Source organism: Gallinula chloropus (genome assembly GCF_964237585.1).
Source record: "Gallinula chloropus genome assembly, chromosome: 7".
Taxonomy (NCBI): domain Eukaryota; kingdom Metazoa; phylum Chordata; class Aves; order Gruiformes; family Rallidae; genus Gallinula; species Gallinula chloropus.
In genome coordinates, this window is record NC_140092.1 from 23,839,892 (window position 1) to 23,867,860 (window position 27,969).

At 36.9% G+C, this 27,969-nt stretch overlaps 1 protein-coding gene across 1 annotated transcript in view; it reads left to right on the top strand.

Moving 5' to 3' along the window:
* The window catches only part of POLN (DNA polymerase nu), a gene marked incomplete at both ends in the record, with an annotated part of 97,720 nt that overhangs the window by 29,819 nt on the left and 39,932 nt on the right, over positions 1 to 27,969 (top strand). Inside the window, 3 exons of the mRNA XM_084266722.1 lie at positions 13,221 to 13,278; positions 15,225 to 15,302; positions 15,725 to 15,839. Of these exons, the coding sequence (XP_084122848.1) occupies positions 13,221 to 13,278; positions 15,225 to 15,302; positions 15,725 to 15,839 (251 nt within the window). The remainder of the gene's footprint in view (positions 1 to 13,220; positions 13,279 to 15,224; positions 15,303 to 15,724; positions 15,840 to 27,969) is intronic.

Sequence of the window (27,969 nt, forward strand, 5' to 3'; positions counted from 1 at the left end):
TGGATGATGTATATTTTTGGCTTTACGTGGGTTTGTCTCAATGGATAAGCTTATTCACTTCTGTGTTGCTGCAACTTAGAGAGGCACTCTTGGTAGAACTTTACTTCAGTGGCTCTCCATGTGCACATCTATTTTAGTTTAACTGTGCAGTCCATTTCTTCTCGCTTCATTTCTTCTACGGTGTATGTGCTGCGTAATTAATGCATTTTTCACAAGTAACAGAAGTGCTATATAATAATATAGTGCTTTGTTAAACAGGGACACATTTGATAGTGTAGTCTCCTGCTATAGCATTGTAACTAACTTGCTACTTCATCAGAACCTGCTATCTGAAACCTAAAAGTCCATATAAACCCTACAATTCTTTAGTCAAATTGTTTTGAAATATCATAGAATCACAGGGGTTGGAAGGGAACTCGAGAGATCATGGGGTCCAACCCCCCTGCCAAAGCAGCTCCCCAGCTCATATTGAACAGGTTGGCATCCAGAGGGGTGTTGAATTGGAGACTCCACACACCCTGGACAGCCTGTCCCAGGGCTCCCTCACCCTCACTGGGTAAAAGTTCTTCCCCATGTTGGTGCGGAACTTCCTGTGCTCCAACTTGCACCTATTGCCCTTTGTCCTGTCTCTACAGAGCACAGACCCTGTTATATCCGTGGGCTAGTTGTTTTATACACTCTATGGTGGATTGCTTATGACTATTAAGGGAAGTTAATTATGTTTATTATGTGAATATGTTTAATTGATTTAAAAAAATAAATATATTAATCTTGTCTGCATTAGGATACTCCTTTATTTTATTGCTTATAGATAAATTTCCTATTATTTACATTCATAAATACTTGTTTGTGTTCTCCAAACCTACCTTAAAATACTTCCTGGTCTCTCACCTTTTCAAGCAAAAATAAGTCATGACAGAGGTGGAAAGGGATAAAGACAATTAAGATCAAGACTCTTTCAGAATGAACAGAGAGAAATCCTAATGTGAGATGTAAAGGTTGCATATAATTGGATGTTATCATTTGGTCTAAGATGTAAGATTCAGTGCTAGAATCAGATATTCTGTGTTAAGGTTTCTTTCCTCCAGGCTTCTGCAGCAAAGAGAACTGAAACGCTACTAATGAGTTAGTACTTCTATACTTCAGAAGATGTTTGTATCATTAAACTGAAAAGCATAAAGTGGTGGGCTTCAGGGGGGCATTTCCTTCCTTTTAGTAGCAAAGTGTTATGCTGAAGGTAAATGATTTTTTTTTTTACATTGCCAAAGCAAGAAAAAAAAAAGCATCCTATTTCTCCCCAGGAAAAATGCATTTACTGGCTTGTCCAAAACCACAAAGAAATAAAATAATTTAACTTGTCAGTCAAAGAAACATGTTAGCCTTTAATTTGGAAAGCTGGGATGTAATTTGAAAGAGGAACTAATTAGTGTATGTTGAATGTTAATGTGCTCAAAGGAGGACAATAAAAACCCCTGAAATACTGAGTATATCAGTCTCTCCAACAGATGTAGCTAATATTTTCTGATAGTTAATGCATGGTAGAAAATTGCATGCTTGTTTATTAGAAAATGCATGTTACTAATAAAGTTTGGAATACAAATAATAAATTACCCATCTGGTTTTTATTCTAACGGGAGAGACAATCTCTTGAATTGCCCTCTGAGCAATTGCCACCAAAAATGAGTGTTCTGTCAATTAACTTGGATAATCAGGAAAACTGGTTTGCTACCCTGTTTCAGCATTTTTCCCTTGTGCAGTGAATAGACTAAATCTCTCTGAGATAAAACTCAGCTGTGGTTTTAGAATAGTTTTGAGGTTGTTTATGGGCATAATGGTAGGTTGTCTTACCAGAGGTGAGAATGTCAATACATTTTCTTGGACCTTTGACTCAGAGCAAAGCCCTATTGTATTTTCTAGTCAGTGCAAACTACTATTGCTCAAACGAGCTGTTGGTCTCTCTTCTCTGAGTATCTCTTGCATTCAGAACATGGTTTTGTGCCGTGGTTCTTTTCAGCATATTTATTCCAGTGATGCTGATTCATATGCTAATCATGACTACGCTAACAGCACTGAAATAGTATCTCATTTTATGTGTATTTAAAGTATTGATGTTTCTAGAATGGCTTTTGTCGCTGCTTTATTTTTTAGCATATTATTGAAGGATTTCACATTTAAAGCAATGGTATTTATGGTGTTGGACACGAGTTCTCTGTTTCTTCTCTTTGTTGGTCATTATATTTTTTATTTTATGATAAGGAAATTTTACCTAAAGATGATTGAATGAGCATGTTGACAAGACTTTAATTGAATTGCATTCATGATGAAAAGTTACACTATGTCAACATTACAATAGGATGCTCTTAGTTATTGGTGTGACAACTAGAGTATGAAAAGTCACTGTTGGTTGTATCATAACACTTATGTCTGATGTTCCCGAATATCATCATGTTGATTTAATATCTGAATGCAGAAATAAGGATTCTGCATCATAGGACTTTGTTTTCTGAGCATCTCAAGTACTCATAGTATCCCTTTCTATACATCTTTGACATTCTCTGTAGTAATGTTCCTGATTAGTATCAATCCATTAATCTCATGGAGGGTGCGGTGTATCCAGCGCATGAATACATGATGTTCCTCATTTGGCTTAGTAAAAATTGGGGCATCATCTGGGCTGTGATTCTGTAGTAACCAGAGCAGTTCAATCATGTATATAACTTCTCTTCTATTTGGTATTATCTTCATATTCATAATTGTTCTGTATGTTATTTAAAGAATGGTAATATGTAGCCAGTATAAGTGAGCATTACATACAAAATGCTTGCATTTTATTTATTTGGGAGAAGTTAGGGAGTCTCTCATTATTTCTTCTACAAACTAAGCATAAGCACAGGAATACAGAGAGCAATTAAAATCAACAGCTTAAAAATGAAAGCTTCTATACAACTCAGAATAATATCAGCTAAAGTATTTTTAGCACATTATGAAATATTGACAGTGGAAGCTGAATTCCTCCTTCTGTCTCTTAGTTTCTGCAAAAAGCTCCTCAGAGAAGCTTAGACTTGTAGAAAAGGGAGAAAAAAAGTTCCTTTAAAAATATTCCTGTGCTAGAGAGATGATAGCACTGCAGACTTACACTTCTTTCATTAAAATTTGAAGCTACTACATTTCAATACACTATGTATAAATTAAATTGTCAGCACTTGAGTGCCTACTGCTGTTGAGTGGGCTTTGTTGAGGTAGTTGGTTATATGCTGATTCATTTTATCCATTGAATGGTCTTTGCAAGTGATGTTTTAGGAATGCTGCAAGTAGAAACCCAAATTATGTACTGGTCATTTTCAGAAATCCATGATGGAATGTAGCTAGTGCTACTGCCAGGTTATTTTTCTCTAATGTGAATGTGCCTGGAGCACATAGCTACCAAGAAACAACATAAGCACCAGCTCTGATCAAAACAAGTTGTAGCTTTGTAGCTTTCACTACCTTGGAAATTAAAGGCGTGTTTTAAAGTGAAGTCACTGTGGTAATATCTCTTAGAGTATTCAGTTACAGAAGTTGACCTATATACTGTGTTGTGGCTCTTGGAATTTTATTGTCTGATTCCATGTAATTTTAGAATAGTTTTATCGAGTTTTAGGCTTGAGGTTAGTTTATGCTGGCATCCCCTGAGGTCACAATGTGGTCAGTCATTGTACCTTTGTAGTGAGGAGTTTAATAACACCCGTGTCCTACTGAGTTTGCTTTCACTGTCCTTATCTGTAAGACAGTTGCTCAGATTGAATCTTCTGCATGTGCAGAAATGCACGTATGGTCTTTATATTAGTTCAAATATTTGTGTGCTGATTTATTATGAAGTTGTCTGTTGGTACCCTTTGTGAGTTTCTTAAGGTCTTGAACATTCTGCTTGAAGATTATTTATTTTTCATAAATATTCCATTATTGGGGTTTTTTTAGATACACTTTTAGGATATACTGAAAGCTTCAAGACTTACATTGTAAGAGGACAATCAAAAAAAATTAATCTCAAGCACACAAATTATGTCTTGTTTTACAAGCTCTCAAAAGTGAGAGGTGTTGGTGTATTCCTCTAATAGCTACAATCCTTTTGCAAGGACAAAACATAGTCTAATTCTGATCAACATAAGTTTCGTTATGTTTTAACATAGAAATATTTAAATAGTTCACTTTGCTATACAGTATTCTTCTACTGTACATTGTTCTTTTCCTATTCTGTATCTCAGCAAAAATTGAGAGTTCTGACAAAACAAAAAATGGAGGAAACAGAACTGGAGAGTGATAAGAAGAGTATGGGCATCCTTTCATAAAGCCCTGGGGATTTTCACCCAGAGTTTTGAAGATGGATGCACTCTCAGGTGTGGAACAGCAGCAACAAAAGGTCACTGAAGATAGAATAGGATCCAGGTCACGTTGCTGATTCCCATATGGCCTTGTTCTTAGTTCTCCTGTACTAACATGATCATCTGCTTGCTGTGGCTCTTAGGAACTTCAGGTTAAGGACCAATTCTATCAAATCAAAAATTGTCTTTTTGTCATTGTGAGCAATGAAAGATACATTGTTTTTTTAGATTCCCTTTAACTCCATCAATCAGCCTCCTGGTCACAGTCTTTTGTAGCCTTTTTTTCAGTTTGTGGAACAATCTTGTTTGAGATGCTAAATTTTACCCTTTCTTTAAACAACTGTTACATCTTGTCTTTAGGGAGTAAATTCCTTCAGTATGGAAATCTTGTAATTTCTTGTGTAAGTTCTCTATTTATATGTTTGGGTAATATTTCCTTTACACAATTTAATTTAAAGCTATAACATACAGCTTACACACAACTAGTACAATATTCACTAGCTCCAGCTGTTATCTCTATGAATTAGCACTGTTTTTTCACCAAAGCCAAATCATGGTTCTTGGAGTTCATCCCAAAATTTAATAGCCTCCCATATTAATGAACATTAGTTTAATAGAGTTTATGTTCTGGGTATATTTTTTTTCAGGGAAATAACATGGTATTAAATTTACCCAGTTTATATATTATATGGGAAGCAAAAGCAGTCTTCATCTCTTTGAAAGGCGCATAACGCTGCGTGTATGCAAACTCCCTTGCCTGCTGTGCAAAGGTTAGGTATCTGTCAGTATATAACCAAGCATCTGGGTTGAACCCATGAGTAGACAATAGAATTTTTCAGAGAACGTATCAAATCAGTAAGTCAGTAAAATTACTATTTTTTTTAAAGTATTTCATTAAGTCCTTTCTCATGTGCTGCTGTGATATTATTACCTGAGGTCATTGCCAGGTCTAAATTTCAAAGAATATGGCAGAAAAATGATTAATCATAGGAAATCAAATTCCTATGATTAGCTCTTTAAAGTAAGAAGTCAGTAGTTTTGGTTGTCCGTTTCTTCTTCCGTGTATTCACTTTTAAAGCTGGTTAAGCTTGTGGGAAGGTGATTAATTACTTCTAAGTGTCCCACTTGACTGATATATAAAACCTTGATAATTCTGTGATGTTGTGTAAGGCAAGAAGGGGAGTGTGTTATCTTTGAACGATTGTTCACTGCTGAAAAACAGTAGCTAGTACAGAAAATGGAGAAATTCTTTACCAGAGATCTGTGATTCTGTAGGGTTTTTTGACGAGGCAAATAAATGTCTCTAATGTTTAACTAGCCACTAGGTGGCAATTGCAGACAAGTCAAGGTTTGCTTAGGAGTGCGTGTGCACACCGGGCTGGTATTGCTATGGTGACCTCGCTCGTTTTCATATTTTATTTTTTTTTTTCTATTGAGCTACGTGCTGTATTTCAAACATTAGATCTTCAGACTGTATTGAAGTTGTGTCTCACATAGAAGTCACAGAAAACCACTGTTTATTCCTTTATAATGATAAATGCTGCTATGGATAATAATTAAATATGAAAATTTTCCAGAAAAGAAATCATAAAGGTTTCGTTGGGTCTTTTACTTCTACTGTGTAATTTCTCACGAATGAGTTGCCACCAACTTTGGATGTGCCAGATAAATTGAGTGAGTTTGATGCTGTGAGTGCCCCTGGGACTCAGTCCTGTTACACATTGCCAGAATACCACTTTGGGTCAGTGTACAGTTTTTCTCACTGTTTTTCCAGCAACTTTGGCCTTTAAGAAGGGAGCAATCTTATTGATTGCTAATGAAGTAGCTCACTGAACTTTTACAACAATAAAAAGGAGAAATTTATTAGAGGTATGGAATATAAAGCTTGAAGGACTTGTTATCTACCTATCTCTAGTATCATTGTAGTGAAGTCTAGTCTTGGAAACCTAAGTATTACTTCTAGTCCAAATGTAATACAGTGCTAATCATCAAACAGATGCCGTTAATATAAAAATCTCATTGTGTAGAGTTGTTCTTCAAAGAAAACAGTTGTGACCTAATTATTTTCATAAACGTTCTGGAGAAGAAGCTACTTAAGATAAGCTCCAGAAACTCTTGTACTTACAAAGCTTGGTTGTGGATTGTTTGTTTTTTTTTTTTTCTGGAGTGCTACATTTAATGAGATAAACTAGAATTTTGCTGCTCTGAACTTTTTCAAACTGATGAGAAAAATCCATGTATATTGAGAAATAATTTATTTCCTGAAGCAACAGCTATGAGAGTAATTACATTTGAGAAGATCACAGTCTCAGTAAATATTCTTGCTTATAAGAAATGTAACCAGTTTCTTCTGTTTGCTGGCATTGGTAGCCACAGTAAAGCCATATTTAATTCCCTTGTTATCTCTATTTTGCTTTAGTGTTTTGGCAATATGCCTCACTTTTAGAGCAGGTGGATTAGTGGCCACGCTGAAGGATATATATGTTAGAACTTTACCTGGTCTGTTTCCTTATAACTGTTCAGTTTAACTGCTTGGCTCTTTTTAATCTTCGCTTGTGACACATCCCATACTGTATATGTTGTTTGAATGGGTACTTGTAACTCAGTAGTAAGCTTTGTCTATGATCTTATTTTTAAATAAGTTCTTAGATCAGTGCAGGAATTAATAGCATCAAACACCCATGGGAGTTACCTGCAGCCGCCTCCGTGCACTCACATCCATTTCAGTAACTTACTGCTGGGTTTCTTCTGTTCCCCTCCCTGCAGTTTGTAGGTCTTCAAAGGCACATAATCCAGAGATGCCTAGACATGCAGATCTGAAAAGTTAGTAGATTAAGCAGTTATTTTCTAGTAAAAAACATACGTATGGCTACAGATACCTTTGTATATAGACATCTCTTTATAGGGAGTTACTGGGGTTGACTGAGGTTATTTACTCAAAAAATAGCGATTTATGCTACTGAAAATGTATATGGAGAGGAAGAGAGAGTCAAGGGTTAGCTGAATCAATATAAATAACTGAAAGGGGGATTTGATATAGGAAATATGATAAACCTTGTGGACGTACAGTAAGAAATAATTAAAATGCACCACCAGCCTCTGTGGTTAGGGGAAGTCTATACTGACTTCAAAAGTAATTTATCTAATATATATCTGCATACTTTTAATCCTTTGAAAGAACCAAAATAAGGTATTGGGTTTTAACCTAGGAAGGAATGAAAAAATCAGTTGCAAATGCAGATGTAGGACTTCGGATACCAAAAATGGAAAGCTCAGCAGAAAGTACAGCTGAATGAAACTGAACTCATCAAACTGGGAACTGTCTATTAATTGTTGGATTTTGATTAGGTTTGGGTTTTTTATTGCTAAATCTACTACTCTCTGATAAAACGACTTTCCTTATGGATTAGAGCATCCTTTTTGCAAGGCTTGGATGCTTTAGGAAAAAGCTGTGTTTGAGAGGCTCTAAGACAGGTATCAAAAGTCCAGCAATTCTGAGTCTCCTTGCCAAAGTGAAGCCTGTCATTATTTCTGAAATACTACACATATGCTAACAGTGTAGGCAAGAATTTACACTGTCTCCACCTGAGAAAAAAATGGACAAAAGTAGAACAACTTTTGATAGAGGTATTTGCAGAAACAGGAAAACCAAATTTCTAACCTGTGCTGAAACATCGGAGTAAGGAGTGCATCCAGGATCACTGGTCAGGACAGACAATATGTCAAAAAACCAAGAGTCTGTTTTTCAACAGGTACAGATTTAATCTAGTGTTCCTAGAGAGATTTCTCTTTTCTATTATGCCTATGCTCACTGCTATTCCAGCGTGAGTTCTGAAAGAGTTTAACTAAAAATACAGTGATCCAACAACCATCTAAATGCTGGGAAAATGTGTCAAGTAACTGAAATCTTGTATAAGAGGCGATGGATTGATGGAGTGCTGGGTTCCTGCATGGCAGGTACACTGCCAAAGGAAGGTGTCAGCTTTGGAGGCCAAAGAAAAAGATGACCAGTATGCATTTATCGTATTCAAAGTGACTTCAGTGCAAATCAAATTCAATGCTTTTTTTCTTCTAAGTTTGGTAATTTGAAAATTTAATCTGTAATGATTTGGTGCTTGGGGGTGAGGGGTGGGGGAGGTGGGGGAAGGCTTCACTGCCAACAAAAAAGTGAAAGAGAGGAGGGTACAGCTGCAAGGGTGCGGGTTTTCTCATCTTTATCTTTCTACCAGTCATGACCTAAGATTCAACAAGGCTCAGTGCTGGGTCCTGCACTTAGATCACCACAACCCCTGGCAAAGCTACAGGCTTGGGGAAGAGTGGCTGGAAAGCTGCCCAGTGGAAAATGACCTGGGGGGACTGGCTAACAGGTGGCTGTTGGTTTATTCTTCCAAGTAACAAATGACAGGACAAGAGCAAATGGCCTCAAGTTGTGCCAGGGGAGGTTTAGATTGGCTGTTAGAAGAAATGTCTTTACTGAAAGGATTGACAAGCACTGGAACAGGCTGCCCAGGGAAGTGGTTGAATCACCATCCCTGGAGGTATTGAAAAAACATGTAGATGTGGTGCTTAGGGACATGGGTTAGTGATGGACTTGACAGTCTTAAGTTAACAGTTGGACTTGTTGATCCTAATAGTCTTTTCCAAGATAAATAATTCTATGATTCGATGAAAACCATAAAGAGGGAAAATTTCTATTTATACAGTCAAGAAGTTCTTATCATTGTGTGGCAGCTTTACACTTTTTAGGAAACTTTTTATGGATGTACATCTTTACATGCATTTTCCATAATCAAAGCAATACAGTTCTCAGAGCTTGCATTTTAAGATATGATGCACCAACTAACTACAGTTAGGGGTTTTTTAAATATACACACTCATATATAAATTGCTTGGGAATGAAACTGGAGTCTTTCTATGGCTTTCCATTCTCTCATACGATTTAAGCCTTCAATTCTATCTCAGATATCACGTGAAGTAGAGAGAAAACAATGGGTTGGCACTGGTATACATAGATTAATCAATTACAGTAATGTTATATAAATATAATCACAAGATAGTTGAGCTTGGACAGGACTTCTAGTATACTCCCCTGCTCAAAGCACAGTCCTCTAGAGAAGGTTTATTGGGACCATGTATAATCAGAATTTGAATGTCTGCAAGGGTGGAGGCTACACAAACTCTGTGCAACCTGTTCCAGAGTTTGACCTCTATGACACACAAAAAGGGGTTTTTTTAATGTTTAAATGGAATTTCTTGTAATTGTGACTACTTTCTCTTGTCATTTCATTGGGCAGCAGTGGGAAGAATCTGTCTCCATGTTCTTTACACCCTCCCATCAGGCATTCTGAGTAGTGGGGAAGGATTGCCTCTCTTGACCTACTGATGACACTTCCTGATGCAGCCCAGGATGCTGTTTGCTTTCCTAGGTACAAAGGCTCATTCCTGGGTCATGTTCAACTTGTTTTTCACAGGGATCCACAAGTCATTTTCTGCCAAGTTGCTTTCCAGACTGTGAGCTGTGAGCTCCTGATAGCCCATTTCTTCAGACTCTTGAGGTCCCTCTGAATCGCAGGGCATCCATCTAATCTCTTGACCACTCCTCACAGTTTTGGTTTGTCTGCCATCTTGCTGAACCTTCACTCAGTCCTGTGAACCAGGTCATTGATGGGGTTGTTGAGCAGTATTGGCCACTCTATTGGCAGTATCTACTCCACTAGTGCCTGGCCTCCAGCTGGTCTTTGCGCCACTCATCAAAACCCTTTGAACCTGGCAGTTCAGCCAGTTTTCCATCCACCTCATTGTCCACTTATCTAGCTTGTACTTCACAGCTTGTCTATGAGGCTTTTATGAGAGATTGTTTTGAAAGCCTTGCTAAAGTCAAGGTAAACAACATCTGTTGCTCTCCCTTCATCTACAGAGCTAGTCACTTTACCACAGAAGGCTATCATTGGTTAAACATGATTTCCCCTTTGTGAATCTATGCTGACTACCCCAGATCATCATCTTGACTTTAATATATTTGCAGATGTTTTCCAGGATTATTTGCTCCGTCAACTTCCCAGGAATTGAGGAGAGGCTGGAAGCTGATTAGCCCGTACTTTTCTCCATCTTCCTTCTTGTCCTCCGGGAAGACAGAAGTGGTACTTTATTCCTGCACTCAGGAACCTCACTCTGATCAATATAGCCTTTCAAACATAATTGAAATGGGGACCTTGGCTTCATCTGTCCCTCTGTCCATCGGAACCACTGGAAATTAATTTGGGATTATGGTGGTGGGGTTTTTGTTTACTTGTTTTTGGTTTGGTCAGTTTTTTTCTGATCAACACTAGGGTTCTATTATTAATAGAAATAGAATAGCTCATTCCTCTCCCCCCCCCCATCACTCAGAAACAACTATGAGGAATATTGATAGTTAACTTTCAAAACCAGCCTTTCCATCACACTGTTTCAAATATATTCCTTCTTGTCTGTTGGAGCATATATGTTTAGAGAGACCAATTATGTTTTTCTGTAACTTCAACAAGAACTGGATGCCCTCTTCTAACAATATGGGATAAAAGTCATAGCTTGGATTTGACCTGTGAAGGTTTGCAGAAATATACTTGAAATAAATACATAAAAGCAAAAATACAGGCTGTAGTATGTAGTCCAAGGTGGTAATAGTAATTTACCAAAGCCATATTGATCTTCCACTTTTGATACAAAAAGTTACCTATTTTCAATTCAAGCAGAGGAAAGCTTTCCAGTTGGAAGTCTCTTTTGAGATTGTCTCCTTATTTCTACATCTTTTTAAATATCAAAAATACATTTATTTGATAACCTAAATCTTAGAAAACATCACCTTCAGGGGAATCTCAGGTCAATTTTTTTTAGGTGTGCGTTGTATAAATATTGAATAACCCACTGGAGATTCCTGACATTGCTGACTATAGAGGGCTTATAGACAGCCAGTTTAGAGCAACAACTAGCCTCAAGACATCTAAAAGTAGATAAGAGGAATATATTGAGCTATTCTAATAGCTTCAAGAAGAACACTGCTACTCTCATGTTTCTTGAGTTTCTTCTTTTCCGAAGATTTATTCAAATTATGAGTTGCTAACTAATTTATCAGTGAAAGTACATTTTGCACTTGCAATTGCTTACTAGTGTGTTTCAGAATTATTAGTAACACTTCTAAAATCACATTAAAAGCAGACTTTCTGCATATGCTGTTAGTGAAAACAAGATGGCAATATAGTGATTTATTTTTGCCATTGTAGACAGATTTTGAAATAACTGTTTATTTCTTGCACTTTGTTCAGTATTTTGAATCTAATGAGTTAAGGAACGATAATCAGTGAGAGTAACTATAAACAACTCTTTAACCTGTGCTGGAGGCCATCTCATTAAATATGTGTCAATACCAGAATATAGCCCAATGAAGAGCCCTTACAATGAAACGATTCAAGTCAGATTTAAAATGTTGTGATTTACTTTTTAAAGTGTGAAAAATTAGGCTCCCACATTTGTGTCCATTGCACAATAAAAGATTTCATTTTCTAAACATATACTAGCTTCCATGGCTGCTTAAACTAGTCATTAGTCTTATTAGACAAGCACTGATCCTTCCCAATTTAGAAGTCAATAGTTATCAATAGAAATGTTTGTGTGCAGATTATAGCATTACTGTTAATAGCATTACAATAAGCATTGCCACAACTTTATTTTTAAATGCTTCTGGAAACTGAAGAATAAAATAGTAAGGATGGCAAGTGCTTCTTCTGGATCAAACTTTATATTCATGGATCGAGAGAGAGCAGTGTTCCAAGATTTACCTATGCTGTTGAAATGTTATGTGTATTATGTAGTAGTTTCCTATCTCTCTGTGTATGGTGCTGTAGTGGATATTTAAAGTGGATACTTTTAATTGTAGATCTTTAAGAGTCGTATTGAAGCTAGAAATTAGAGTGTTCTCTTTCAGGAGGTTTGTTCTTCTGTTTTAAATTTCAGTAGCTTTTGCAGTCTGACTACAGCCTTCTTAAATTTAAAATAACAATTTTGAGTTCAAAATTACATCCAAAATTATCATTCTGATTTGGAAATTATATAGTACTATTCCCATCTCCTGGATTCACCGTATTACATAATAACAGGATGTTCATCTAATTCCTGAACCACTTGCAAATTCATCTTGCGGAATTACAAATATTGAGCTTGATACACTGTTTCTTGTCTTGTGGTATCTTTCTAGCTGAAAAGGCATAGTGACATAAAATAACAGAAGAAAGTTATTTTGTTTTCATGTTTTACAGGAGATGTATGAACTTAGATCCTTAAGGAAAAGTCTTCAAGAATTCCTAGTCCTGCATGTTTGTTGATACACTTAGTTCTGATTTTAAACTCTGACTGATGTTCTGTAGTTAAAAAAGAGCTACTTCTTTATTTTATCCTGAATTTCAAAAAGTGGGACTAGATGTTAGAAAAAATTCTTGAGGCTGAAGAAGAATCTGTTCCCTCAATTTAAGGCAGGATTCACATGTATTCTTTCACTGAAAGTAATGCACCTTATCTGGAAAATGCAGGTTAATATAATAAGAAAATTGTGTTACTGATTATGGTCTATGGTGCATCCAGAGATGCAGATCTGGAAAGGCTGCTAGTGAGAAATCATTTTTACAAGCATCCTATAGTTCCAAGGAAGAGCAAATATTCAAGAGTATCTGTAGTTACAGAAGTGTGAAGATTCCTTTGAAAAGCAAAGTGTTCAACATTATTTATTATATGGGAAAAACTTGTTGGCATTAGAACCACTGATGTTTTATGCTGCTTATAAAATTTTTGTAAACTTTAACTTATTAAGCATTTTTTTGTTATTTGTAGAACATTCAAGGTATCTCTAAACACCCAGTTAGAATTACAAAGAAACAGTACATAAAAGGTAAGCTATGTTTTTATGAACATGAAAAGGCAGTTTTATCTAATTATTTTACTAAGTTATATTTTAAAGCAGACCAACAGTTCCAGCATTACAGAATAGAGTTGTTTATGTGTTGTCATTTAAACCAATTACTTTCTGCTGTGTGTCCCTGCAAAAAAAACCCTACTGTTTCAGCACAGATCTAGATAGTCACAATATTTTAGATTTCTTTGTTTCCTTCAACTACCTCTGTTCCTTTTTCCAGATGAAATTATGCATCTGAACTCCATTAAATATCCTAGAAATAATTTTGTGTGCATCCAGGTTATAAGGCTTTATTTTGAGGAGATGTTAAAGCTGGGTCATTATAATCAGACATGCAACTAAACAACAATAATTGTGTTGGATTTGATAACAGAAGCAGATTTAAGGCAGGTGATTGAGAGAATCAAAGTCTAGAAAAGCATGACTCAAGTGATCATAGAATCATAGAATGTCATGGGTTGGAAGGGACCCCAAGGAACACAGAGCCCCAACCCCCCTGCCACAGGCAGGGCCACCAACCTCCAGCCTGGAGCTACACAAGGTTGCCCAGGGACCCATCCAACCTGGCCTTGAACACCCCCAGGGATGGGGCATCCACCCCCTCTCTGGGCAGCCCCTTCCAGCCCCTCACCACTCTTTCTGTAAAAAACTTCCCCCTAATATCTAATCTAAACCTTCCTTCCTTTAGTTTTAATCCATCCCCCTTGTCCTGCCATTGTCTACCCTTTTAAAAAGTTGATTTCCCTCCTGTTCCTCTGCTCCCTTCAGGGATGGGAAGGCTGCAATGAGGTCCCCCCACAGCCTCCTCTTCTCTAGGCTGAACCAGCCCAACTCCCTCAGCCTCTCTCCATAGGGGAGCTGCTCCAGCCCTCTAATCATCTTTGTGGCAGAGAAACCCACAATAGTAAACTTAAATATAAGCAAAAGATTTGCCAGCCTAAACTCTCCTTCTTGATTGCCTACAGCCATAGCTGGGAAACGCTGCTCATTTCTTGTCCTTGGTTCTCAGATAAGTGCAGGCTTGCTTTTTCACAGCTATTCACTATGTGAAATAATACAGATCATTAAACAGGAGTTTGTTGAAGCCAGGGGAAAATTTTGACAACAGTTTTACCTACCTGATTCGTTTTTATATGTATTTAATTTTTTTTTCTAATAAACCTGTGAGCAGTGATTGTGTGAAGCTGAGGTGTTGTGCATAACTGTGGCACAGAAGCCTTTCTGGAAACAGTCTAATCAATTTCTTGATGGTCTTACAATATGTGCTTCTCAAAAAAGTACTTCTAAATTTTTCATGCCTATATCAAGATTCACTTTTTCCATTTCTATATCACTCAGAATAACTCTGTTGCATTTCAAACCACCATTTCTTTCTACACCAAGACAAGAGGTATTCCCAGGATGCACTGTGTTTCTAGTATGTTGTCAGAATAAATCACTGCTTTGTGAAATTGCCAGGGATTTCTGTCATTAGAATTTGGATGCCAATACTGTGAACATACAGCTAATATAGTATTTCCCTACCACCTGTAACCCAGGATTTGGTTATTAGCGCATTGCTGCAGGATTTTCAAAGATGATAAAACATGGTTTTTATTTAATCTCACAAGACCCTTCCTTATCAGAATGCCTCCTTTATGAAGTGACCAGTGAATAATGTTAGTTATTGTAGATATTTTTTAGCTAGTGTTTTGGGAAGAGTCATTTTTAGAAAAAGGGGGAAACGTAAGTGGTACTGCAAGAATGGCAGAGATAAAGATGTACATGACTGATACAGTAAAATAATTGTGGTGCTGGCAGGTGGTGCTCTGCTAGGTTGCTCACATTGCTATTTGTGTGGGTTTTGTTCTGTCTGGTATGTCATTTACAACATCCTATGGTTGTACTGGGGTCTGGGACTTCAATGTCTGTCTCCTTTCTAGGAAAAGAAGAGGAAATAATAACTATTTCCCCAAGAACGTTGTTTGTGTCAAAAAAAGGATATACATTTTTAGCAGCAGGTAAGATAGTCTGTATTATTCTTCTTCTCATATGTATTAATATTCACAATTCTATCATCTCTTTTCCCCCTATTCTTTGGATGATGTTGTATTTTACAAGGCTGACAATTCTTTAGTGTCAATTAGTATTGTAATATGATGTATATGTCTTAGTGTGCTTTGGAAGTGGATGCTATGTAAGTCTTGTCAGTAGAAACAAAGTCAATAAGAATAATTGACACCTGAAGATAATGAAGGAATCAGACACCTTATGATCTGTAGCTGGAATAAAACTTCTTCAGGATGAGCTTTTTACGGGCATCTGGGTTTTTTGAGCATGAGAAAATGAGTGAACAGTCCAGGCTTACCTTTTAATTTCGGTTAAATTACAGGTATGTTTTCATTTTAGAGCAATAGATTTATTTGAACACTCTGTTCTCTAGATTTTTCCCATATTGAGTTAAGGATCCTTGCTGACTTATCATCTGAACCAGAACTTTTGAAGCTGTTCCAAGAACCTGAAACCACCGATATCTTTTCCACACTGGCTTCTCAGTGGTAAGAGTAAATGTTGCAATTTTTATAGTAATTAGAAAAAATAGAAAGAAGAGCTTAAATTATTATATTATTGTGTAGTGATAACAAAAGACAGTATTTTGCTACAGTATCTATTCTTAATACTGCGTTAACACTGTGAATTATTATTCCTTTCTATCGGAGTCTCTTATTCTGTACTATGGTACTTACCATATATCAAAATGTTGCAGTCCCACTGACCGGTATGAGCCTGTTGACTAAAACTGGTGCAATAACATACTGTGAACAATGCATGCTGATAACCTTCTCACTGTATATTCTTCACCAATTCTTTTTAAAAATCCAAACCATCAGTTAAATAGGTTATCCATCTGAAAAGCTGAACAACAACTTTTCTCAGTAAAAGTAGAAGCATTTTTGAAATGTTTGCTTATCCAGTAGGAACATTGTATACAAGAGACAGGGAGACCAGAGCTCATGGGATTCCTTTGAACTCATATGGTTTAGTGGTTCCATCTTCTGATGGATGATGTGGTGCTTAGAAAAAGGGCTACTTCAGTAATTAAAAAATATTTCTCTCTATTCCCAAATTATTATTTACTGAGAGCTCTTCAGCATGCAGATCAAAAGATGAACTGTCAAAAAAGGGAATATCAGTTTCTTAATTGTTTGAAGGTGTTTCTTATTACTGTTTGTATCATAGTCATGCCAAAAAAAAAAATCTAACTCAAGACTGGAACTTCAAAAGTTCATGAGCATTCTGCAAGTGACAGGATAGTTACAGTTTGAACACATAGGTCTGAAAAACATTGAATAAAATGGTATAACATACAAGCAGATTGAACAGAATGATATCATGTAAGTGTCATAAAAAATTCATATTATCTCTGTTCCTCTCAATATTTTATCTCAAATTTTTGTTGGAAGTTTGTTAGCTGAAAATGAAAGCAAAAATAAATATGAAGATGTCATCATTCCTGATCAATTCCTATCCTACAGTTCCTGATTTTTTCAGGCATACTCCCAACCCCACAGCATTTCCTACTCACTGCAGTATTTGCTAATATACACTGAAGTAGTACAAAGAAACAAAATGGAGCTCAAATTATAATTATCCTGCTACCAACAACAGAATCAACACTTGAGGCATGTGCATTCTGGGAGAATACAACTCAAGGTCACAAACATCCCAATGATATGGAGAGATCACATTTCTCTTTAGAGTTGCTTAGAAGATTCTACTGATATTATAATCAATTCTTAGCTCTAACATGATATCACTAGAACCTCGTGATGGAGTTGAATCCTTATTTTAGTTTGGAGGTATATTGCAAATGTATGCATGAAGATGAGTCAAATTTTGCCTCAACTCTGGGCAGGGCTCCAGAAATACCATTCTATTCAGCAACCTCACAGCTCTTGGCAGCCGTCAACCTCTTATAGTTGCTACACAGTAACTTTAAATGTAATGAAATATTACAGGCAAATATTTTTATCAGACAGAAGTGTCATGGTGTGTCTACAAAATCATTACATAATGATTCTGCTGACTCTTCTTTTAAGCTTCAAGAAGCCTAATGCCTGGAAGTAACTTTCTATTGAATCTACTATATGGCTGTTACTAATTACAGAAACATGAAGGATGTATTTAATCTAATCTAATTGATTAAATTAGGCATCTGTTATGTACCTGGAGAGATTCGTTTGGCCTGTTGGTCTCCTCTGTATAGTAAGATAGATCATATTAAAAGTGTTGACTTCTCATGACTGAGAACAAAGTAGGTGCAGGGTGGCCAGCTCACGTGTAGACATCTGTATTTGTTCTGACAAATTCAATTCCTCCTATTGGATCAGTTCCTAGTGAACTCACCTTGGGTTTTGGGATTTTTGTCCCTAATTTATTAGCACCAAAGAAAAGACATAAAATCACAAGCTTTACAGATATGTTCCCATTCCAGATACTTATTCGTCTCTCTCAGTCCACTGTTGATAGATAAAATTATTAGTTCAGACAATCAGTTCATTAACTTTATTGCAATTGACTCCACCCCATTGGTATTAAAACAAGTTATGAGAAGGAAGAACAAAATAAATAACGCAACTTTAATCTCCTCTTTGTCTCCTGATTTTCTCTGGGTCTTAATGTTTTAAAATCTGTGCAAGTGATATACCAAGAAGCATACCAAATGTTTTATTCTGATTGAAGGGATTACATGTTTTTGCTACCTGTAAATCACAGCACATTTTTCAAAATTGGAAAACGTTGACAAAAAAGGTTTTTCTCTCTAAGGGATCTATAAAGAATGAATTGGTTTCTGAAGCTTCCTCTCAGAAGAAAAAAATAAGTTAATGTCAGTGTCTGGCAGCTTTCCTACTTAGCATGTCAGTTGGTATCTTTTAGCGTGTTTTCTGTATCTAAAAATCCTTAGATTAGTAAATATTAATCATAAATAGTGCAGAAAATACTATTGGACAAAAATCTGAGCCATGTCCCTGAGTCCAGAAAAGTTTTATACCAATTTATTAACCTTATTTCTTTTCAAAGCTTCATGGCTTCTCCAGTGAAATGTACCTCTATTCCTTAGTTGTCCTCTAGGCTAAACCCTTCTATCTGAAACCCAACCTTCTGAGAAATCTTTACAAGCTTTTTATAGCATTTGGCAGCAAATACATGTGGTGGGCAGTTTCTGCAAAGAGGTTAGCTGTGTGAGTTTGTGGCTGTTCTCTTACATACAAAAGCTTTCAGCTTTCCTTTGTAATTTGGTTGGGCATGACCTACTGTGAGTCTGTCTATCTCTGGGACCTTAGAGATGCTTCTCTTGGAAACCTGTTGGATCCAGATTTCTATTAAACATCATTCATATGCAATCTTTACACTGGTCAACAGTGTAGAGATACATACATATGTGTCAACCCAAATTATGTCTATACATTACAACAGGAAGCTGAAAGGAGGTTGCTCACTTTCATGCTAGAATTCAGTGTCACCATGCTATACCATACCTAACCCAATACACCTAGCTGAGAGGCAGTCCTCACTGCAAGGCTAGGCTGAGATCTTGTAGTCCTATGGCTGGCTTACAGAGAGAGCTCATTCTGGAAGTAACAGCCTCCACCAGGTTGGGCTTCCCTGCACTGTGCTCAGCTGTTAGCTGTAAACACAGCTTGCTGTAGATAGTTTTTAAAATATTGTGTGGTTTGTATGTGTATTGTGTATTTTTTACATATTGTCTGTTCTGTTTGACACAATGTTGTGAAATTGTTATTCAGATAAAACTTTCAGAAGCTGGTGTTAACTAGTCACTTAATGCCAGTTTGTCATGCTTGTTTTTGTGTTTGATCTGTCAAGTGCTTTTCTCATGGATTCCAGTAAAAGTGGTGTCTGGGCACTTTGCAATAGATTTGTTTATATTGGCTGGTTTTGCCAGTGAAAAGTTCAAGCTCATCTCTGCTTTGTGCATCTATATATTTTTCTGGTCATCTAACACATTTCCCCCAGCTAAAACTAAGATGATATAAATAGGTTTTTAATATTCACTTGCATACACTTAGTACTATTCCTGCTCTTGTTCTAACCTGTCTATAATGATGATCATATGCTTTCTCCAACATTACCTTACAGTGAGTACTGTGTTGTGGGCTACAAAGAGCAAGCCTTAATTGATAGGTCAACACCTGCTATTTCAAGATCACTAAAAGTGCATGATGTTAATGACCTTGGTGCTACTGAACATAGTAAAGATTCAAGGCTTGCTTGAACTTTTGAATGTTTGTGATATAACAGATTTCAGCTACCTGCAAGATCACCTTGTGTTATATTGTCTTGATATCCTATGGCAGTTATAGTCCTTCGAAAGCCAAATCATCATCCCAGTGCTGAGGATGATGAAAGCTTTCTTGGCAGCTGTCTGACCAGCCAAGAGACCTAACTGACATCAGACATCCAAATGACAACAAATCTCAGAATGAAATTGCTCTCACTTACTCAATCTAGCTGTTACAGAATAAATGAAAAGTAAGTAGTTGTATTTAAAATGCTGTTGATGGGTGAATCTTAAAATCACTTTCAAAGATAGAGGCTGAAAAACAAGTTTACAGTCTTTTAGGTAGTCTGCAATTTCTTTCTTAAGTGCAGTCACGGCCAATCTCTTTGAAACTGCTCATTTGTCACCCTACTCAGTAGGTCTTTGTTCCTCTGTCATAGTATGTATTCATATTGACCCTACTGGGTCAAAATACAGGAGAAGTGTCTTGATTTAGCACTTAAGCACACCATAAGTATGTGATTTCATCCTACCTGACTGATGTTTAGTTTCCTGCTTGAGTTCTTTTTTGAATTGGGATAGTTTTGCTTCAGAGTTCCTATGTCTCAAGCTATACTTAAAGTATTTGTAGTGGTTTTAAAGTCCTTTTCCCTGCTTCTTTAGAATCTGCCTTAGAGAACTGGAAGTCTCTAGCAGTGATGAGGTCAACTGCATCTAGCAGAGCATAGTGCTACTACCCTCTGTCAAGGATCCTGAGGGCAGTGCAAGTACAAAAATGCAATGGTATTATTTGTGGGTCTGGAACTAGCTTAGTCACTTTAATCTTGAAGATGTTGTCACTGTGTTCAAGTGTTAAATACAGGCATATTTGATATCTGCAGATTAAATTTGCTTCCTATATTTTAGCTTCCTGAACCCAAAATAAACCCAACACTGGGTGACAAGCTCAGTGTACCATGCCAAAGTGTGCATCATAAAGGGTGAAAAAGGCTATATTCTGACTGCAGAATCATCTAAGACAAAGTAATGTGAAATTCTAATCAGAGAAGTTGAAATTTGAACTCCTCTTTGAAAGCTGTAACAGAACAAGGACAGCCAGTGGTCCAAAGTCCATACCTGCGAGTTCAGTAGTGTCCTTTGAAAAAAATGAGCAGGGTTCTCTCTTTTCAAGTGGCTGTGGTGCCCAGTTTTTATGTAAGAGCTGGGTGCTTGGACACCTCAGCTCAGCTTCTTAAATCTTAGAGTATTCAAATGTACATCTCTCTTCTCCCGGGAATACAAACACAAGGTTGGACTTTGTGTGTTCCAGCTGAGATTCTGTTCAGCAGATATTGTAAAGTGAAATAATTGGATTTTTTTAGTTGAGGGAAGATATGATTTAGGATAAACATGATGAAAGTATTTAAATATACAAAAGGTTATTGCAGAGAGTTGAGAGCGAACTAAGCACAATGAATGGTCTTACATTGATGTAAGAAGTTTCAGTTAAATCTTTGGAATAGATAAATGGTAATAAATATGGACATGCGTTACCTATGAAGGCTGTGGAATTTCCATCATTAGGAGGAATGTGACAATTAGACAAGTATTTTCAAGGACATCTGAAGTAACTTCTCAGTATCTCTAAAACCCACATTTTTATGACACTTATTTTATTGCATATTGCTTTGAGCATTTGATTCACCTGAACTCATGAAATATGGGTTTTTTTTGGGCGGGGGGGCTTGGGAGTTTTTTTGCATAGTAGTCCCATTTCCATTTGATCGTGGAGAATGCCAGCCCTAGCTTGTGCTCTTGCAGTTAGATCGTGCTTTAATTTCATGTCGCTGGGAGGCAACATTCTGGATGTGAATCCTATTAGGTGGAGAAACAGCTTTGTTGCTGCCCCTTAGTAACCAGGCAACTGTTCCAGGCTGGTTCCTCTTCCACCTTACACTAAGAAAAAAGCCAACAAATCAGAAACTGATAGCTGGTAGCTCTCAGTGTGAGTAATGACCTAAATTGGGTCCTGCAGGAATCACAGAATGATCATCAGGTGGGCTCAACGTGGGTCTATGATGAGCATGTGCACAATGTAGAATTTTGGGATCCTGCTGAACTGTCAGGAGATAGGAGTTCCCTGAGGTACCCAGAGAATTCAAGGACAACCAGGATTAAGGGACCTGCTTAGCAGAGTGTAAGAGGTTGTTTTTTAGTTTTGGATACAAAAGGACTCCCAGTATAGATGTGTGAGAGATGGACTTCCACTGAGACTGTGTAATAGAGAACTGGCCAAAAGATAAATGTAGGGTTACCGTTCTGGGGTGAGCGTCGTCCCAGTGGCCAAGTCATTTAAACTAGGGGGGTAGATTGATCTTCAGGTGTCTGCTTTATGTTTTAGTCAGCAGAAAGTTGTTAATGGGTTTTACTTCTATCTAGTGAGCAATTCCTAAGACACACATTGGCGAGCACCATCATGGTCCTACAAATATGGCTGCAACCTCTAAATGTCTTAGTTTCTGTGTTTATCAGAAATATCCTAGCAAAATTATTGAAATATTTTGCCCTTTCTAAACTATAACTGTGAACTAAGATGTTGAAACATGTGAACTATCTATCCTCATACCAAGAGGTTTAGAGGAAAAATCCTGTGAGTAGGTTAGTTACAAATGGATTGAAGTGAAAGTCCAGAACTTCTATATCTAAAAATTTAGGTATGGGAATGCCCATGTGATTTATAGTCTCTAGGAATGATATTAGCTTATGGAACAAAGAACATTCTCCACATTATTTCTCTGATATTAAATAAATACAAACTTAACCTACGGACTTTAGTAAATGTTGCCTTTTCAAGGTAAACATACCTTTTCTGTACATGATATTTACTATTTGAGAAAGGGAAAAATTCAGAAGGGTTTTTAGTAAATTCTTTACAGAATTATCTAATTGCAAGCATAAATCTGTTGCTTCTATAAACTCTGTATTTTCATTTCTGTGAGACTAGAAAGATTATTGTTGCTGTGCTCAAACTTTTCCATACAGTGATAAATTACCTAGGCATTTTCTGAAATATCTTTTGTCATAGGTTGTCTGTTGAGTCAGTGTAATGAAATCCATGTTGATCTGTGCCTGAGAAAAATCCTTCTATAGATAAGACTGTTGGACAGTTGTGACTTCGTATTTTTAGCTTTTGTACTCTATAAGTCTTTTCAGTTCAGAAATCACAGTATATGAATTAGAGAACTTGCAAAGAGTTTGCCCATATGAAACCAATTTTTTTTATATTCTCCAACTAAAGCAAGTAGAGAAATTTTAATAATCTCTATTAAAACTACTTATCTAGTACTATGTAGCAGAAGAATATCTCTAATACTGCTCAATATGTTGTGTATTAAAAGACAATTACCTGAATAATCTGATAAATGCCACTGTTCTAGTATGAAAACAGGCATTCTTTTTAAACTATTAATTTCCACCTCCAAACTATAATTTAACCTGTACACATTAACTGCTGATGGTGAATTAAAGTAACAAGGTAATTAGTGGATACTCTTTAAGGGTGATACTTACTCTGATTGTACCAATGACAGGACGTTTTGTGACAGTTGTGTATAGTGCTTACACTTCAGGCTGTCCTTGAAAGAAGACTGGACAACTTCACAGTGGTCTAGTTGCTCCTCTTTCTGTTTGGCATGTGAGTTTTGTAATCTCCAAACCACAAAATATATTCCTTTCTCTCTCATTTGTCATCTATTTCCTCATATTCATACCATTGGTGCTTTCTTTCAAGTGATGATGAACAGCATGAATACCTGTCATCCTTCCTGGTATTGAATTTACCTTCTAGTAAGCACTGAACAAAAAAAGGCTGCAGAATAAGCGGACATATATTTTTAGTTCTTTGTAGCAATAGCAGACGATATCTAAAATAAGGAAGTGAAGTGTGGTGCAGCTATCATGGAATTCCAAGGAATTTATAAATTCTTTACCAATGATCATTTTGAAAAACATTCCTTTCCATTTTTATAGTGTGGGCTTAGTTAGCTGATGCTTTAGGACATGGAAGAGTCTTTAGCTTACACTGTCCTTTCTAGAATCATTGGAGGTTGAACACTTGATTTCCAATAACCTTAGGAACTGCGGACTGTTTATAAAATGTACTGAACATAGAAGTCCAGCTTTCCTCAGCTGATGTGTATGTGGGCTCATGGTAAACTCGGTAGTGAACTGTTTTAGGGAGAGACAGATATGCTAATTTGGGAAGTTACTCAACAAAAGCCTAACACCCTAGAGACAGAACACAGAACTAATTGGGGATTACCATAACAGAAAAAAAACCCTCAAAATGATTCATTCAACCAGATTGGAATAAAATGACTATGGTGTAGAAAGGTTTCTTTTGTTCTTCACAGACTGTCTTCCTTCAGGAAGTGGAGAAATTTCATTTCTTTGCCACCTGCCGATCAGGGGACTCAAGGAACTGATTATATCTAATAATAGCAAGGTGAGCCAAGCTATTGTACATTGGCAGTTGGTCCAGCAGGAACTGTGGCAAAATAGGGACTCCTGTTTTACCAGCCACTTGGCAACTCAGGATGCTTCCAGACAATAGCTCTATCTTCTGATATCCTGCTGAGTTCTGAAGAACACAGGAAATAAGCAGAGGTATTTTGGATATTCCTGAAATAAATCAAAATAAGTCCTCATGGGGTGAATTATACAAAAAGATGGTGTACTGGGTCTGTTTGAAATAGATAAGGTCTAGTATGCACCGATGCTTGATGATAGGCTGGCTCAATACACACACACACTTGCCCATACCTGTTCTATACAACCTCGTTTCAAATGCATCCTTTCTATCAAATAGGTTAAAGATTCATCCTCAGCAAAACACTGCCTTTTTTTTTTTTAGGTTACTTCATACGAATGTGTGGTGCAGCAGACACTGTTAAGCTGTCTAGTCCCTTAAATAGCAAGAGGGAAGGCCAGTAAATCAGGAATGAGATAAATACATTTTTGAGATGTGGAACTCAGACCTGTAGCTGAATGGCTTTTAAACAGCTATGACTATTTGTGCTTCTATATTAATTTTATGAAAATATGATCAACAGCTCTTGGAAGAGTCATTATTAATCACTGGATGTCACCTGGGTGTTTGTTAGGTGATTAAGGACTAATGAAATAATGATGCTTATATAGGTGGACTTCTACCAAGGAGACAGAAAGAGCTTTAGCTCTTCTGTCATCTCTGTTGGCAGGCACATGGTTACAAGATGCAGTTTAGCTCCTTTTCCCCACAGTTACAGATATGTCAGTTTTGTTAGTTGTCTAAATAACGAGATACACCAGCCTAGGACTGTCAGAACTCCTTTTTTGTTTAAATATTTACTTTTTTTTTTTTTTTAGGTAGTTCAGGCTATTTCTTACACTTCTAATCAGATATTAGAACACATAGTCTCTTGGATTAATTTCTCCACTTTTTATGAGCTTAATGTCAAGTCTAAAATGAATTTGGGTTAATTCATTTAACTTCATTTGTTGCAAAATAATGGAGTTTGGAGTCGCCATGAAGAAGGCTGGTTAGTGTTTTATGCTTGGCAAAAGTATGGCTGGTCTAACACAGGAATGTAAGACTGCAAGGACCTTTTTGGTCATAAAATTGTTGCAGGTGATAATGTCATAAACTTCATAGACTGGTAGGGTCTCAACCGAGAACTAGCTTGCTGATGAAGAGCTGTTATATTCCCCCTTCCTCTACTAGCTATACAATGCCTTTTACTTTCTACCTTATATTTATCCCAACAATTCATATGCAGAAATTTCTATTGCCAATGTAGCCCATTAGCTTTTTTAGCTCTCTTTGCCTCCCCACCCCCCGTCCCCACCACCCCAGTGTTTTCTTTGTATAAAGGCTTCAGGAATGCAATCGCCTTTCTCGGCCTTCATTCTATGAGGAAACAAGACAAACTTTCTTAGGCTATTTGCCATCAACATACCTTAATGAACTAGTAGTAGGATCAGCTAGTTATGACTATGTGGAATTCCATGTACATTAATCTGTACTTCTTTTTGGCAAGGAAAATGAACCTCCATGCCGCTGACTTGGCTGTGTCACTAAGCCACTTTCACTGGCAAAGCTAGCTTTTTTTTTTGCTAGCTCTGGAGTCTCTGTGCCAGAGCACAGGCTTAGGATATATTTTTATCATGGTCCAGAAACATAGCTTAATTTTGAAATCGCCAATGAAACTGGGATAGAAGAATGATGAATGAAACAAAGAAATAATGGCTCGAGGGACTACCTTTATTCAATAAATTTAGTACCAGCAATGTTCCTGGTCCCCGGCACCTAAAATCTGGGTTGATAAATTGGTCCCTTTCATGGCTGTAACTCAGACCAAACAGTTCCTGGCCACTGTTCCTGAATTAGCATGGACCAGGGATTATTTTCATCAGGCTGCTGGATGCAGCACCATGTTTGGATGGTAAGACAGTTTTAAAGTATGGATACATGGTGGTGTTTTCCAGTTACTCCAGTGCTGCAGAATGTTTATGGGCAGGTATAACATATTAATATTGACATGGTCAGTGTCTCTTTCACATGTTTTACTTAAATTTCTGTAAGATTAACAGGTTAAATCATTGTTCTGACAGGAAGCATCATCATTTAAATCAAGCTTGTTGCAGTAAGCAAAACCCAGTAATTTGAGGTTGAGATTTTAATCCCTCTCAAGGAACATCATTTGTGAAATATGTCTGTTTCTTAGTGAATGGCTGTAGTAACTGTTACATTTTTGCATAATAAAGGAATTGTACTAAAGGCTACTCCTCAATAGATTCTGTCAGGAAACACTTGAACATTGTGGTGTTTGTGAACAGAATATGCACAATAGCTGTAAGAATTTTTGCGTTGCAGTTGGACTACCATTGTTAGGTAGCTCTGCCACCACAAGTAAGGGTTTAAATTTATATAAATGTACATTTGAACTTTCCTTTTGAGATACAGAATACAGATCTAGGTTTTGGCTTGTAATGTTTAATTATTGCAGTGTGCTGCTTCAAAATGCATTCGTGTAGTGGTTTAATTAGCTATAACTTTTCCCACCTACTCCCTTCTACACCCTTGCCCCATCCCCGCCGCAAAAGAAATAACTACTATAGATGCTGAAATTTAGTCAAGGGGAGGATGTTCAGTTTGCCTTCTCAGAATCAGCGTTTTAAAACACTTTAAGCTCTGAGTTCAACGCCTCATGGGTGTTGGTGTGGAATATTTTAACAGTTTCACTTTTGCAGCAAAGCAATTTCTATCTGTTTTGAAAGCTCACTTGCAATAGTTGATATTAATGAAATTTAACACTTGTCTTGCTTTGCACTCTGACAGACTGTCTGTATGGCAGCTTATGGAAATTTCACCTTGTCGTTTACAGTCCCTTGGAGAAGTGCAGCTGTGACGTTTGTTTAGACTAGCAGATAATAAGGCAGAGGGAATAAAGTCTTCAGCAAGCATAATGGCTTTTGTTTTTAGAAGAGCTAAACAGCAGCTTTAAATAAACCAGGTTGTTAACTACAAGTTTAACCCGACAGTTTAATTTTATGTCACATTGGAAGCTGCTTATTATTGCACGTTAAATGCTATCTTAGCATTCTAGAATAAATGAAAAATAAAGTTTTAGAACTGTCACCACCATAGCTAACCAAAAAACTAGTGAAAAAGCAAGCTCTGAGGAGGTTGGACACTCATCACTTGTTTCCTTGTGTCTGATAACATTTGGCTTTGCTATTTTCATGGAGAGGTGTTCTTGTGTATGAAAAGCTATCTCCAGTCATCTCTTTCTAGAATGACTTTGATAAAATGCTATATTATGACCACATTCCAGACATTAATAGAATGTTTCCTTTTGTTTCATTTAACTCAACTTTTAACTTCAGTGTCAAGCTAGATCCTGATGAAATCAAGAATGCCAAAGCAATTAATTCTTCACTTTTGCCTTCATTATGCCTATGATGACACAAAATCAGAAACTTAAGCTGCATGAGGTGTTATTAGTGAAGCTTGAATGAGATGGGATATGAAGTGTCTCATACCATTTGTTCAAGACCCTCCTATGTAGCATCTCTGATTTCTTCTTCTTTTCATTGCCTTACCAAGGTACTTAAAGGTCTATTTCTTTTTTTCTTCTGAACTATGTAGATGCAGTTTGATACAGTGTGGCATCCTTGCTTCTTCATCTGCTGTTTTTTCCTGAGCAAACTGTACGTGTTTATATTTTATAGCTCCACGGTTTGTTCCATGTGATATCTGAGATGGCAGTTACATAAATTTTATTATTATATATCAAGAATTCTGTTTCCTTCTGTTTCACTTCTCTGGTGTTTATCTCAAGGCTGCTCTGAAGATCCATCTATTTCTT